This window comes from Saimiri boliviensis, chromosome 9, assembly GCF_048565385.1.
Source record: "Saimiri boliviensis isolate mSaiBol1 chromosome 9, mSaiBol1.pri, whole genome shotgun sequence".
In the NCBI taxonomy this organism is placed as follows: Eukaryota; Metazoa; Chordata; class Mammalia; order Primates; family Cebidae; genus Saimiri; species Saimiri boliviensis.
In genome coordinates, this window is record NC_133457.1 from 101,135,482 (window position 1) to 101,149,252 (window position 13,771).

The 13,771-nt window shown below is 44.3% G+C and overlaps 1 protein-coding gene across 3 annotated transcripts in view; it reads right to left on the bottom strand.

Annotated features, from left to right (window-relative positions):
* Positions 1 to 11,557: 11,557 nt before the first annotated feature.
* Positions 11,558 to 13,771, bottom strand: part of RBL1 (RB transcriptional corepressor like 1) — an 85,307-nt gene continuing 83,093 nt past the window's right edge. For all 3 annotated transcript variants that reach the window (XM_039479781.2, XM_074406496.1, XM_074406497.1), the window contains one exon: positions 11,558 to 12,595. In XM_039479781.2, the coding sequence (XP_039335715.1) occupies positions 12,425 to 12,595 (171 nt within the window). In that variant the 3' untranslated portion in view covers positions 11,558 to 12,424. The remainder of the gene's footprint in view (positions 12,596 to 13,771) is intronic.

Here is a 13,771-nt window from a genome sequence, read left to right on the forward strand (position 1 = left end):
GGTTCATGCCTGTAATCCCAGCACTTTGGGAATCCAAGGTGGGAGGATTGCTTGAGCCCTGGAGTTTCAAAACCAGCCTAGGCTACACAGGGAAACCCTGTTTCTACACAAAATAAAATTAGACAGGCATGGTAGTTCATGCCTGTGTTCTCAGCTACTCAGGAGGCTGAGGTGGAAGGATCATTTGAGCCCAGGAGGTTGAGGCTGCAATGAGCTATGATTGCATCACTGTGAACCGGCCTGGGTGCCAGAGTGAGACCCTATCTCAAAAAAAAAAAAAAAAAAAAAAAAAAAAAAAAAAAAAGCCGGGCACGGTGGCTCACGCCTGTAATCCCAGCACTTTGGGAGGCCGACCATCCTGGTCAACATGGTGAAACCCCGTCTCTACTAAAAATACAAAAATCAGCTGGGTGTGGTGGCGTCTGCCTGTAATCCCAACTCGGGAGGCTGAGGCAGGAGAATTGCTTGAACCCGGGAGGTGGAGGTTGCGGTGAGCCGAGATCGCGCCATTGCACTCCAGCCTGGGTAACAAGAGCGAAACTCCGTCTCAAAAAAAAAAAAAAAGGCTGGGCGTGTTGGCTCATGCCTGTAATCTCAGCACTTTGGGAGGCTGAGGCAGTGGATCACCAAAAAAAAACCAAAGTGACATAAAGCAGAGCAACTGTTGCCTGGGCGTGTGGTAGGGAGGATGTGGGGAGGGCAGGGAAGGAGATCAAAGGGCATGAGAAAACTTTTTAGAGTGATGGAAATATTCTATATTTTCTTTGTGATGGTAGTTACACAACAATATGCATCACTAAAATTCATCGAACTCTACACTTAAGATGAGTGAATTTTATTGTATGTAAATTATAATAAAGCTGAAAAAATTCATGCTATATGACTTAAGATTTGCATAATTTCCTTCATGTAAAAAATAATTGCAATAAAAATTAAAAATAGATGACCTCTTGTAATGGAGCAGCTTAACTTCAAAATGAATTTTATTTTATTTTTATTAGTTTTTGAGACAGGCTCACAATGCGTCACCCAGGCTGGAGTGCAGTGGTGTGATTAGGGCTCCCTGCAGCCTCAAGCTTCTAGGCTCAAGCAATCCTCCTACCTCAGCCTCTCAAGTAGCTGGGACTACAGGTAAGCACCATTTCACCTGCCTAACTTTTGTATTTTTTTGTGGAGACAGGGCCTCACTTTGTTGCCCAGGCTGGTCTTGAACTCCTGAGCTCAAGTGATCCTCCAGCCTCAGCCTCCCAAAGTGCTGGGATTACAGGCATGAGACACCTCACCTATCTCAAAATGCATTAAAAAAATTTTTTTGGCCAATACAGTGGCTCATGCCTGTAATCCCAGCACTTTGGGAGGCGAAGGTGGGTAGATCACTTGAGGTTAGAAATTTGAGACCAGCCTGACCAACATGGTGAAACCCTGTCTCTACAAAATATACAAACATTAGTCGGGCATGGTAGGCCCAGCTACTCAGGAGGCTGAGGCACGAGAATTGCTTGAACCCGGGAAGTCAATGTCGCAGTGAACTGATATCATGCCGCTATACTCCAGCCTGAGCTACAGAGTGAGACACCATCTTAAAACAAACAAAACAAACAAAAACCGTTTTTCCCCCTTCTCTTTTCTTCCTAGTCTTAAGATTTAACCTTAAAGCAAACTGCAAAAGTCTTTTCCCTTAAACTTTTCTTTAATTTTTTTTTTGTGTGTGTGATATGGAGCCTCACTCTGTCACCCAGGCTGGAGTACAGTGGTGTGATCTCGGCTCACTGTAGCCTCTGCCTCCCGAGTTCAAGCACCCTTTTCAGTATACATCAGGACCTTCAAGGTTTCAGAGTTTTGCTCTTGTTGCCCAGGTTGAGTGCAAGGGCACCATCTCAGCTCACTGCAACCTCTGCCTCCCAGGTTCAAGCAATTCTCCTACCTCAGCCTCCCAAGTAGCTGGGATTACAGGCATGCACCACTACGCCCAGCTAATTAAAAAATTTTAAAGCAGAGGCAGGGTTTCTCCATATTGGCCAGGCTAGTCTCGAACTCCTGACCTCATGTGATCTGCCTGCCTCTGCCTCCCAAAGTGCTGGGATTACAGGCGTGAGCCACTGTGCCCAACCGGGACCTTCAAGGGTTTATTTGAAAGGAGGGAAGTCCAGCCCCCTTTTGGCAGCTGAAAAACAGTCTTCTCATCTACTTAAAGAACATGGGGTATGGGAATATGAGAAAACAGATGATCATTTTATTGCTACAATGTTCAGAACAAGAGTCACTATAAGGTCATGGAGACAAGGATATAGGCTGGCCTGAGGCCAAACATGCAAAGACCAAAGTAGCCACAGAATAGAGCTAGTCCCAAGCCATAGCAGGCACAAAAGAGATTACCCCTAGAAGAGCTGAAGGCTGGTCCCAGAAATGGGATGAGAACAGGGTTAGGGGTACCCAGTAAGCAATGGTTCATTCTGGAACTCCTAGGATGAATGGGGGGACACCATGTTCACTCCGGTCTGCCATAAGTGCAGGAAAAAGGAAAACTAGAGGAGATGGCTTTTCCCTTCCCTCCTCTGTTCTCTTCACAGATGGGTAATTGCATCTTCATACCACAGGACATGCCCCTTGGATGCACCTCAAGAATTGGGGTAAGTTCAACCCCCAAACCCTAAAACGAAAAACTTATTTTCCTTTGCAAAACCAGAGGAACTCTGGCCAAAACACTAAAGTACACATTTTAATACCATCCTCTAGCTGGACCTTTCCTGGAACTGTCATGGCAAATAGTCAGAGGTTCTCTGTTTACAAACCTTCATGGCCTGAAGGAAAAACTCCAATCCTTATAAAGATTGTAAGGCAAACCCCACCATCCTAGCTATGCTTAGCTGCCCTCTCCAGGATCTTTCACTGGGACTCATCTCCTGACTCCCTTCTCCTCCAAAAGCCAAGGGGAAAAACTGCCTCCTCCTCCTCATGCCAAAAAGTGAAAAACAGCCACCCGGCTCCTCCCCTATTTATCTCTCTCAGACATTTGGAATCAGCCCTGCCTTACACAGAACCCCTTAGCTCTCTCTCCAGGCTCTGCCCATTAGAGGAAGTAAGTGACCCAGTTGTATCCATCCAAGTCCTCATTTTCCTTTCATTCTGGACCTTTGGCAAATTAAAACAAACAAACAACAACAACAAAAAACCTAGGAAAGTTCTCAAATGACCCTGAGAGGCTCATTGAAGGCTTCCAAATGTTGGCCCTTACATTTATTTTTTAAAACATCTTGCTCTGTCCCAGACTGGAGTGCAGTGGCATGATCTCAGCTCACTACAACCTCTGTCTCCTGTGTTCAAGCAATTCTCCTGCCTCAGCCTCCCGAGTAGCTGGGACTACAGGTGTGCACCACCATGCCTGGCTAATTTTTCTATTTTTAGTAGAGATGGGATTTTACCATGTTGGCCAGGCTGGTCTTCAACTTCTGATCTCAGGCAATCCATGGCCTCAGCCTCTCAAAGTGCTGGGATTACAGGTGTGAGCCACTGCCCTGAGCCAGTCCTTATATTTAGATTAACTTCAAAGGACGTAAATATCCTCCTGGGACAAGCCCTCTCACGGGAGGAAAGACAAACCATCTGTGAAGCAGCCGGCCACTGTGGGGATGACTTACACCTGGCAAACATCAACTACTCTCCACGGGCTACAGCTGTTCCCCAACCAGACCCCAACTGGGACTACAATACTCAAGCAAAAATATGCGCCAGGAATCACATACTGCTGTGTCTAATAGAGGGAATAAAATGAAGTAAGGTCAAGCCAATAAACTCTAATAAGTTAGCCACCATAAACCAGGGGCCAACCAAAATGCTATAGCCTTTCTCAAAAGGCTGCAGAAAACCCTTATTAAGTATACCAACTTAAACCTAGAATCCCTTAAGGAACAAGTAGTCCTAAAGGACCATTTATTTACCCAAGCCATCCTGGATACTAGGAAAAATTACAAAGTCAGCCTTAGGACTCAGTGCTCCTATGCCAGAAATCCTCAAGCGATTTTCCTACCTCAGCCTCCCGATTAGCTGGGACTACAGGCGTGCACCACCACGCTCAGCTATTTTTTTGTATTTTTGGTAGACACAGGGTTTCACCATGTTGGCCAGGATGGTCTTGACACATATATATTTATATTTTTTCTTGAGATGAAGTCTCACCTTGTCACCCAGATTGGAGTACAGTGGTGTGATCTCAGCTCACTGCAACCTCCGCCTGCTGGGTTCAAGCAATTCTCCTGCCTCACTCTCCCAAGTAGATGGGACTACAGGCACAGCCACCATGCCCGGCTCATTTTTTGTATTTTTAGTAGGGACAGGATTTCACCCTGTTAGCCAGGATGGTCTTGATCTCCTGACCTCGTGATCTACGCGCCTTGGCCTCCCAAAGTGCTGGGATCACAGGCATGAGCCACTGTGCCTGGTCTATCTCGATCTCTTGACCTCTCGATCCACCTGCCTCGGCCTCCCAAAATGCTGGGATTACAGGTGTGGGCCACTGCAGCTGGCCTCCTCAATCCTTTATGACCCAAATCAGGACAAGGAGGACAGGGCTAAGGAAAAGAAAAATGTAGGGACAAGGGGCAGGCTCAACTACTGGCTGTTCTGCAAGCCCACCAACCCTCTCCAGGTTCCCTTCAGGACACTCCTCTAGATAACTGCCATCAGTGGGGAAGACCAGGCCACTAGAGAAGGAACTGCCCAAATGGAAGGATGCTACACTAGTCTGTCCCATGTGCCATAAGTTTGGCTTCTGGAAGGACTGTCCCAGGAGCTAAAAGGCCTCCCAGTCAGACCCCCACCCAATAATGGCCTTGAACTGAATGAAGGGGCTCTCCAATTACTAGCTTCTAAATCAGATGTTGTCCTTAAAGGAACCAAGCCAAGAGCAACTCTGGAAGTGGCAGGTAGAACTCTAAAAATTTCCTTCGAAATACAAGAACTGTCTACTTTATGCTAACTTCCTTCTACAGGCAGCTTTCCTCTAAATCCTGTCAGGTAACGGGGGCAAGTGGCACCCCCTCCCTCAAAGGAGTCAGACCCCTTTATTCCTTTCTGACATCTCTACTTAAAACCTGAAGAGCCTTCTATATTTGTAGCCAGTTATTTCACCAATGCCTCTCCACTAACTGGACTGGAATGTGTGCCATAGGCTGTGTATCCCCAGACATCTTCAAAGCCCCTGGCAATCTATCTCTTCCCGTACCAATCTATGGGCATCCCATCTTTCCCAGGGTGAAGAGGGGTATCCAATTAATTCCCCTTCTTGCTGGACCTGGCATTATATCTAGTATGGGAACCAGAATTGCCGGAGTCACAGAAGCCTCCTTGACATATAGCCAACTCTCAACAGAAACAGCCAACATTGATACCATGGCTAAAACCTTAACAGCCATGCAAGAACAAATTGACTCTTTAGCAGCCATAGTCCTCTGAAATCACTGAGGACTACATATGTTAATGGCAGCACAGGGAAGAATTTGTTTAGCTTTAGATGAAAAATGTTGCTTTTGGTTAAATCAATCGGGAAAAGTACAAGACAACATCAGACAACTCATAAATTGAGTCTCTTATTTACAGGAATGAACTTCTCAGTGTTGGTTAGATTGGGAGGGAACACGGAAATGGTTTTCCTGGGTTGTCCTCTTTTTTCAGGCCCACTTGTTAATCTCCTACTTTTGGTCTTTTATTTATTTATTTTGAGACAGAGTCTCGCTCTTTTGCCAGGCGCCAGGCTGGAGTGTAGTGGCACAATCTCGGCTCACTGCAACCTATGCCTCCTGGCTTCAAGCAGTTCTTCTGCCTCAGACTTCCAAGTAGCTGGGACTACAGGCACACACCACCATGCCCAGCTAATTTTTGTATTTTAGTAGAGACGGGGTTTCACTATGTTGGCCAGGACAGTCTCAATCTCTTGACCTTGTGATCCACCCGCCTTGGCCTCCCAAAGTGCTGGGATTACAGGTGTGAGCCACCGCACCTGGCTTGGGTCCAGGTCTTCTAAATCTGATAACCCAATTTGTTTCCTGTCACCTTCAGGCCATCAAGCTCCAGATGATCCTCAGTGAGGGATATCATCCTCTCAGTATTCAAGAGTCACTCTTCTACAGAGGACCCCTAAGTGACCTATCAATGAGACATCACAGAGGTGAAATCCTACCTATCTCCTTTCGACCTGGCTGGACACCACTTTCACCAACCCAGGGAGCCACCCCTGCCGGAATCCCAGAAGCCTCCTTGAGATTTTGGTCCATGAAGACATGGACCAAAAAAGAGTAAAAGTAGGAGACTATCAAATAGGCCTAAAAGAAGAGTGCCCAGGAGAACCCTGACAGCTAGCAAGAGGCCCAAATCACCACTGCTCCTCTGTCAGCAGGAAGCAGTTACAGAAGACTGATCTTCATTCATTATCCCAAAGACTTGGGTGTTGGTCTCTTGAATGGGGGAGTGTTACAGTAGGTAGTTAGGCAGACATGAGCAGGGTAGTAGAGGGTCCTCCCCCCAGGAATGTCAGGCTACCATCAGGCAATGGTCAGGTGGTTGTTAAATTGTCTCTCTGAAATGATTACTGTTCTCACTCAGTGTCAGGGAAGACAGTCTCCCAATAGTCAGAAAACACGCAGGTAATCAGCAGCTTCTCGATAAGATCTGAGGAGTTGGGTGAGTGGGCTCAAGCCTGCACACCAAGATGGAAAATGGTGGATGTATGATCTTCCTCTGGGGGTGTTCAACCGGTAAAGGACAATTGCCCATAGAGAACATATGCACACCCTCAGTAAACATATGTGCATATGGTCACCCTACCAAGTGCTGACCAACACTGTGCATATGGTAGTTGAGCAACAGTCCATTCCCAAGGGAAGAATCAAGGGAAGAGAAAAGAAAATCCCAGAACAATGCCAGTGTATAAAACCCCAAGTCAAGGGCTGAACAGGGCACTGGGATCTCTCAAGTCATCCACTTGGCCCTCTTTCAAGTATGCTTTGCTTCCTTTCATTACTGCTCCAAAACTTTTTAATAAACTCTCAACTGGGAGCAGTGGCTCAAACCTGTGATCCCAGCACTTTGAAAGGCCGAGGCAGGTGGATCACCTGAGGTCAAGAGTTCAAGACCAGCCTTGCCAATGTGGTGAAACCTCGTCTCTGCTAAAAACAAACAAACAAAATACAAAAAATAAGCTCAGCATGGTAATTTGCACCCATAATCCCAACTGCTTGGGAGGCTAAAGCAGAATTGCTTGAACCAAGGCAGAGGTTTCAGTGAGCCGAGATAATGTCATTGCACTCTAGTCTGGGCAACAAGTGGGAGACAGTCTGAAAAAAAAAAAAAATAAGCTGTAGGTCTCATGTGGAGAAATATACCTTGAAATCACTCCAAAGAGAGAAATGAGCCTTTTCCCTAATAAACTATCATAACTTAGTCCACATGTGCATTCCAAGGCCTTGAAATAATCCTGTTTCTTCATATGTATCTGATATGGTTTGGCTGTGTCCCCATCCAAATCTCATTTTGAATTGTAACTCCCACAATTCCCACATGTTGTGAGAGGAACCCAGTGGGAGGCGATTAAATTATGGTGGTGGGTCTTTCCTGGGCTGTTGTCATGACAGTGAATGCATCTCATGAGATCTGATGGTTTTAAAAACAGGAGTTTTCCTGCATGAGCTCTCTCTTTGCCTGCCACCATCCATGTAAGACGTGACTTGCTCCTCCTTGCCTTTTGCAAGATTGTGAGGCCTCCCCAGCCATGTGAAACTGTAAGTACACTTAACCTCTTTTACTTCCTAGTCTCAGGTATGTCTTTATCAGCAGCATGAAAATGGACTAATACAGTAAATTGGTACCAGAAGTGGGGTGCTACTGAAAAAGATACTCAGATATGTGAAAGTGACTTTGGAATTGGGTAACAGGCAGAGGTTGGAACTGTTTGGAGGGCTCAGAAAAAGACAGGAAAACTTGAGATAGTTTGGAATTTCCTAGAGACTTGCTGAATGGCTTTGATGAAAATGCTGATGATATCGACAATGAAATCCAGGGTGAGGTGATCTCAGATTGAGACGAGGAAATTGTTGTGAACTGGAGTAAAGGTGACTCTTGTTATGTTTTAGTGAAGAGACTGGCAGCATTTTGCCCTTGCCCTAGAGATTTGTGGAACTTTGATCTTCAGAGAGATGAGTTAAGGTATCTGGGGAAAGAAACTTCTAAGCAGCAAAGCATTCAAGATGTGACTTGGGTGCTATTAAAGGCATTTTTTTTTTTTTAGAGATGGGGTTTCACCATGTTGGTCACGCTGGTCTTGAACTCCTGACTTCAGGTGATCTGCCCACCTCAGCTGCCCAAAGTGCTGGGATTACAGGTGTGAGCCACTATGCCTGGCTGACATTGTTTTATAAGAGAAGCAGAGCATAAAAGTTCAGAAAATTTGCCGACTGACAATGTGATAGAAAAGAAAATCCAATTTTCTAGGAGAAATTCAAGCTGGCTGCAGAAATTTGCATTACCAATGAGGAGCTGAATGTTAATCACCAAGACAATGGGGAAAATGTCTTCAGGGCATGTCAGAGATCTTCATCACAGCCCCTTCCATCACAGGCCTGGAGACCTAAGAGGAAAAAGTGGTTTTGTGGGATGGGTCCCGGGTCCCAGTGCTGGTTGCAGCCTAGGGGCTTGGTACTCTAAGTCCCAGCCACTCCTGCCGTGACTGAAAGGGCCATGGCTTCAGAAGGTGCAAGCCTCAAGCCTTGGCAGCTTCCATGTGGTGGTGAGCCTGTGAGTGCACAGAAGTCAAGAACTGAGGTTTGGGAACCTCTGCCTATATTTCAGAGGATGTATGAAAATGCCTAGATGTCCAGGCAAAAGTTAGCTGTAGGGGCAGGGCTCTCATGGAGAACCTCTGCTAGGGCAGTGTGAAAAAGAAATGTAGGGCTGGAGGCACCACAGAGTACCTACTGGGGTACCACCTAGTGGAGCAGTGAGAAGATGGCCACTGTCCTTCAGACCCCAGAATGGTAGATCCACTGACAACTTGCACCATGTGCCTGAAAAAGTTGCAGACACTCAATGCCAGTCTGTGAAAGCAGCCAGGAGGGAGGTTGTACCCTGCAAAACCACAGAGGTGGAGCTGCCCAAGACCATGGGAACCCACCTCTTGCATCAGCGTGACCTGGATGTGAAACATGGAGTCAAAAGAGATCAATTTGGAGCTTTAAGATTTCACTGTCCTGCTAGATTTCAGACTTGCATGGGGCCTGTAGCCCCTTTGTTTTGGCCAATTTTTCTCATTTGAAATGGTTGTATTTACCCAGTGGTTGTGCCCCATTGTAGCTAGGAAGTAACTTACTTGCCTTTGATTTTACAGGCTCATAGATAGAACTGACTGCCTCAGATGAGATGTTGAACTGTGGACTTTCAGGTTAATGCTGAAATGAGTTAAGACTTTGAGGGGCTGTTAGGAAGGCATGATTGGTTTTGAAATGTAAGGACATGAGATTTGGGAGGAGTCAGGGGTAGAATGATATAGTTTGGCTGTGTCCCCACCCAAATCTCATTTTGAATTGTAACTCCCACAATTCCTATGTGTCGCTGGAGGAACCCAGTGGGATGTAATTAAATTGCAGGGCTGGGTCTTTCCTGGGCGGTTCTCGTGATAGTGAATGTGTCTCACAAGATCTGATTCTTTTAAAAATGGGAGTTTCCCTGCATAAGCTCTCTCTTTGCCTGCCACTATCCATGTTAAGATATGACTTGCTCTTCCTTGCCTTTCACCATGATTTTGAGGCCTCCCGGCCACATGGAACTGTAAGTCCATTAAATCTCTTTTTCTTCCCAGTCTTGGGTATGTCTTCATCAGCAGTGTGAAAACAGACTAATACAGTATCTAAGACTTAAAAAAAAAAAATTAAGGTAAAATTTACATAACACAAAATTAACCATTTTAAAGTATACAATACAGTGGCATTTAGTAAATTCACAATGTTATGCAACTATGCCACCTATATCAAGTTCCAAAACAGTTTTATCACTCCCCCCAAAAAAACTCTGTATCCATTAAGCAGTTATTTTTCATTTTCCCCCTAGACCCTGGAAACCATAGGAACATTAAGTTATACTAAGAAAATTTAAAGACATAAGCAGGTATTTAAAAAGACAGATTTTAGATGGCTGTGCAATTGCTTCTAGTCATACAGAAAATATTTTCAATAATCTCAATTCCAATTTTTATTAGCCATTTTATGTACATTGATACGAAGTCCTGAAAACTGATAAAAACATGTCAATAATTTTTTTTTTTTTTCTTTTCTGAGACAGGGTCTCGCCCTCTCACCTAGGATGGAGTGTAGTGGTGCAATCACAGCTCACTGCAGCCTCAATCTCCTGGCCTCAAGTGATCCTCTCATGTCAGTCTCCTGAGTAGCTGGGACTACAGGAACATGCCACCATGCCCAACTAATTTTTAAATTTTTCTGTACAGATGAGGGCTCACTATGTTGCCCAAGTTGGTCTTGAACTCCTGGACTGAAGCAATCCTCCTCCCTTGGCCTCCCAAGTATTGGGATTATAGGCATGAGCCACAGCACCCAACCCAGGGTTTCTTATACAGTCAATGTACAAATGCTTATTTACATTTTGCACAATAATGAAGATAAAAATGATACAACAGTTATGGCGACATACAAATATGTACAAGGATTCAAGATAGACTTTGTTATTTGGCTTATAACAATGTGTAGATACTACACAAAGAATAAGGATGTAATTTTCATTTACAAGCAAAATGTGACCTTTTCTCCTTAAAATAGAAAAATAAAATTCTTGACAATACTAATTAGTGACAGCCAAATCTTAGACTATTTTAAATGAGCCTGGTTAAAGAGAGGTGAGTTAAACATTGTGCCTTTCAAAAATTAAGGTTTGCAGTTAGAAACATAAATATCTGATAAAACTTCTCAAAATAAACTATGAATGGCTTATCCATGTCCTCTGGATTCTGGACACATATTAGAAAAAGTAAATGTTAAAGAGGTGATATTTTGGAAAGCTGCATACCTAGTATGGAAAACATCTTCAGGAGTACCCAGTGGTTAAATAGTAGCAGGAAACTCATGATGCACTAATAACATCGAGAACAAAGCCAGGGGAAGTAATAAGCAGCTGTTTTACTGATGTATTCAACATATTAGAATTATGTGGTTTTTAAAACGGTTTCAAATATTCTTAGGGATTCAATTAGACATGACTGATAGTATGATCTGAAAAATAGTATACCACACATCATCATGATGTTACCTTACTAATAGGAAATTTAGCTTTTTTTTTTTTTTGAGACGGAGTTTCGCTCTTGTTACCCAGGCTGGAGTGCAATGGCACGATCTCGGCTCACCGCAACCTCTGCCTCCTGGGTTCAGGCAATTCTCCTGCCTCAGCCTTCTGAGTAGCTGGGATTACAGGCACGCACCACCATGCCCAGCTAATTTTTTGTATTTTTAGTAGAGACGGGGTTTCACCATGTTGACCAGGATGGTCTCGATCTCTTGACCTCGTGATCCACCCGCCTCGGCCTCCCAAAGTGCTGGGATTACAGGCTTGAGCCACCGCGCCCGGCCCCTGGAAATTTAGCTTTTAATAACTAACTGAATTTTATTCTCCTGGGTTGAGAAGCAGCTGCCAATTTTGAGAACTACATGAGTTAATGCAATCATGTATGATTAAGTTAATGTCACAGAAACCAAAATGATAGTTTACAAAAGAAGAAAGTGCCCCATTTACTGGGTTGTAACATCAGGCTAATATGGCTTAGGACGTGAAAGCAAGGATAAGGGTAGCACTGGGGCTCAGGTACAAATCTGCTTATGCTCAAGGAGAGAAAAGGCATGAGAAGGGGTCAGACAACCCTGAATGGTGGTGGCAACTGGATGTGGAATTACCACAGTGGGCCAGAGACAGGCTGGTACAACACCCTCTGGCTCAGGTACTCTGGGAACCAACCCCCTCCTTCAATATTAAATTGAGAATACAAATATCTGAAAGCATGCTTACCAAAAGTAGATTATTTATCCTCATATTACAAAACACAGAAGAAGGAGACATTCATTTTTAAAAGAGAGCTAAAAAGTTATGGGGTTTCTCCTTATTTCATCTTGAAAACTAACCCAAGGAGCACACATTAAAAAAAAAATTCCTTGACTATTAATATTTTTAAAAGGCACTTAAAATATTCCTTTCCAATCCAACTTAAAATACATCTCTGTCGACTACATTTTGGATATTAAAAGCACATAATTTTTGTGCAATTTTTTCTTATAACCCAGTGACATTTACCATCTACAGGGCCTAAAAGGTTTGAAGGACAGAGCTACAACTTTCTGCAGAACAATCTGAAAGTGCTTTTATCACAGAAACAACAACAACATTAATGACTTGCTCTCTCACTGACAACATTCTGTAGTCGTTTCAGTAAAACATCATCATTTTCTTGACAGGCACGTTTGGCAGGGGATTCTGCATCACTATCGATGGCTATTGCTCGCTTCTTGGTTCTCTGCTCACCTTGCCTTATCATGTTGTTGATATCTTTCAAACTCTGTACAGAAACAGAAAGTGTGTGAATACGGGAAGGAGAGGGGAAATGGCAGCAAACAACCAAGTTAACTGTTTTTTCCTGCGCTCTATCCTCTATCCAAATCTTAACAATGGGATAATGATTCTTTTTTAAACTTAGAACAACCTAATAAGGGATGGCTAGAACTAATCTTTTCAGATAGTTTAAAAAATCAGATTTAAGGCCAGGTGTGGTGGCCTATAATACCAGCACTTTGAGAGGCCAAGATGGTTTGATCACTTGAGCCCAGGAGTTAGACACCAACCTGGGCAACAGGGCAAACCCAGTCTCTACAAAAAATACAAAAATTAGCCAGGTGTGGTGGCTTGTGCCTGTAGTTCCAGCTACTCAGTAGGTTAAGGTGGGTGCATTACCTGAGCCTGGGGAGGTTGAGGCTGCAGTGAGCAGTGATCATGCCACCGTACTTTAGCCTGGGCAACAGAATGAGACCCTGTCTCAAAAATAAATAAATAAATAAAAAAAATTTGAATTTACTGTAGAACAGTAGTTCTCAATGTGTAGTACCCAGACTAGAAGCAGCAGAAGTACCTAGAATTTTTTTGCTGTTGTTGCCTAGGCTGGAGTGCAGGGCACAATCTTGGCTCACTGCAACTTCTGCCTCCTGGATTCAAGCAATTCTCCTGCCTTAGCCTCCCTCGTTGGGACCATAGGTGCAGGCCACCATGCCTGGCTATTTTTTTGTAGTTTTAGTAGAGATGGGGTTTTGCCATATTGGTCAGGCTGGTCTCGAATTCCCAACCTCAGGTGATCCACTTGCCTCGGTCTCCCAAAATGCTGGGATTACAGGCGTGAGCCACCATGTCTGACCAATTTTTTGTATTTTTAGCAAAGACGGGGTTTCACCATGTTGCCCAGGCTGGTCTTGAACGCCTGCACTCAGGCAATCCTTCCCCTTTGACCTCCCAAAGTGCTAGGATTACAAGTGTAAGCCACCTGGCCTAGCTGCTTTTCAACCTTTAATGTGCTTACTAATCATGTAGAGATCTTGTTAACCTGCAGATTCAAAATTAGTAGGGCTGGTGTAGGGCCTGAGATTCTGGAATTCTCACAAGCTCCCAGGTGATCCTGATGTTGCTGGTCCATAAACCATACTCTGAGTAACAAGGTCGCAGAAAAGTGGTTCTTGAAATCCATATA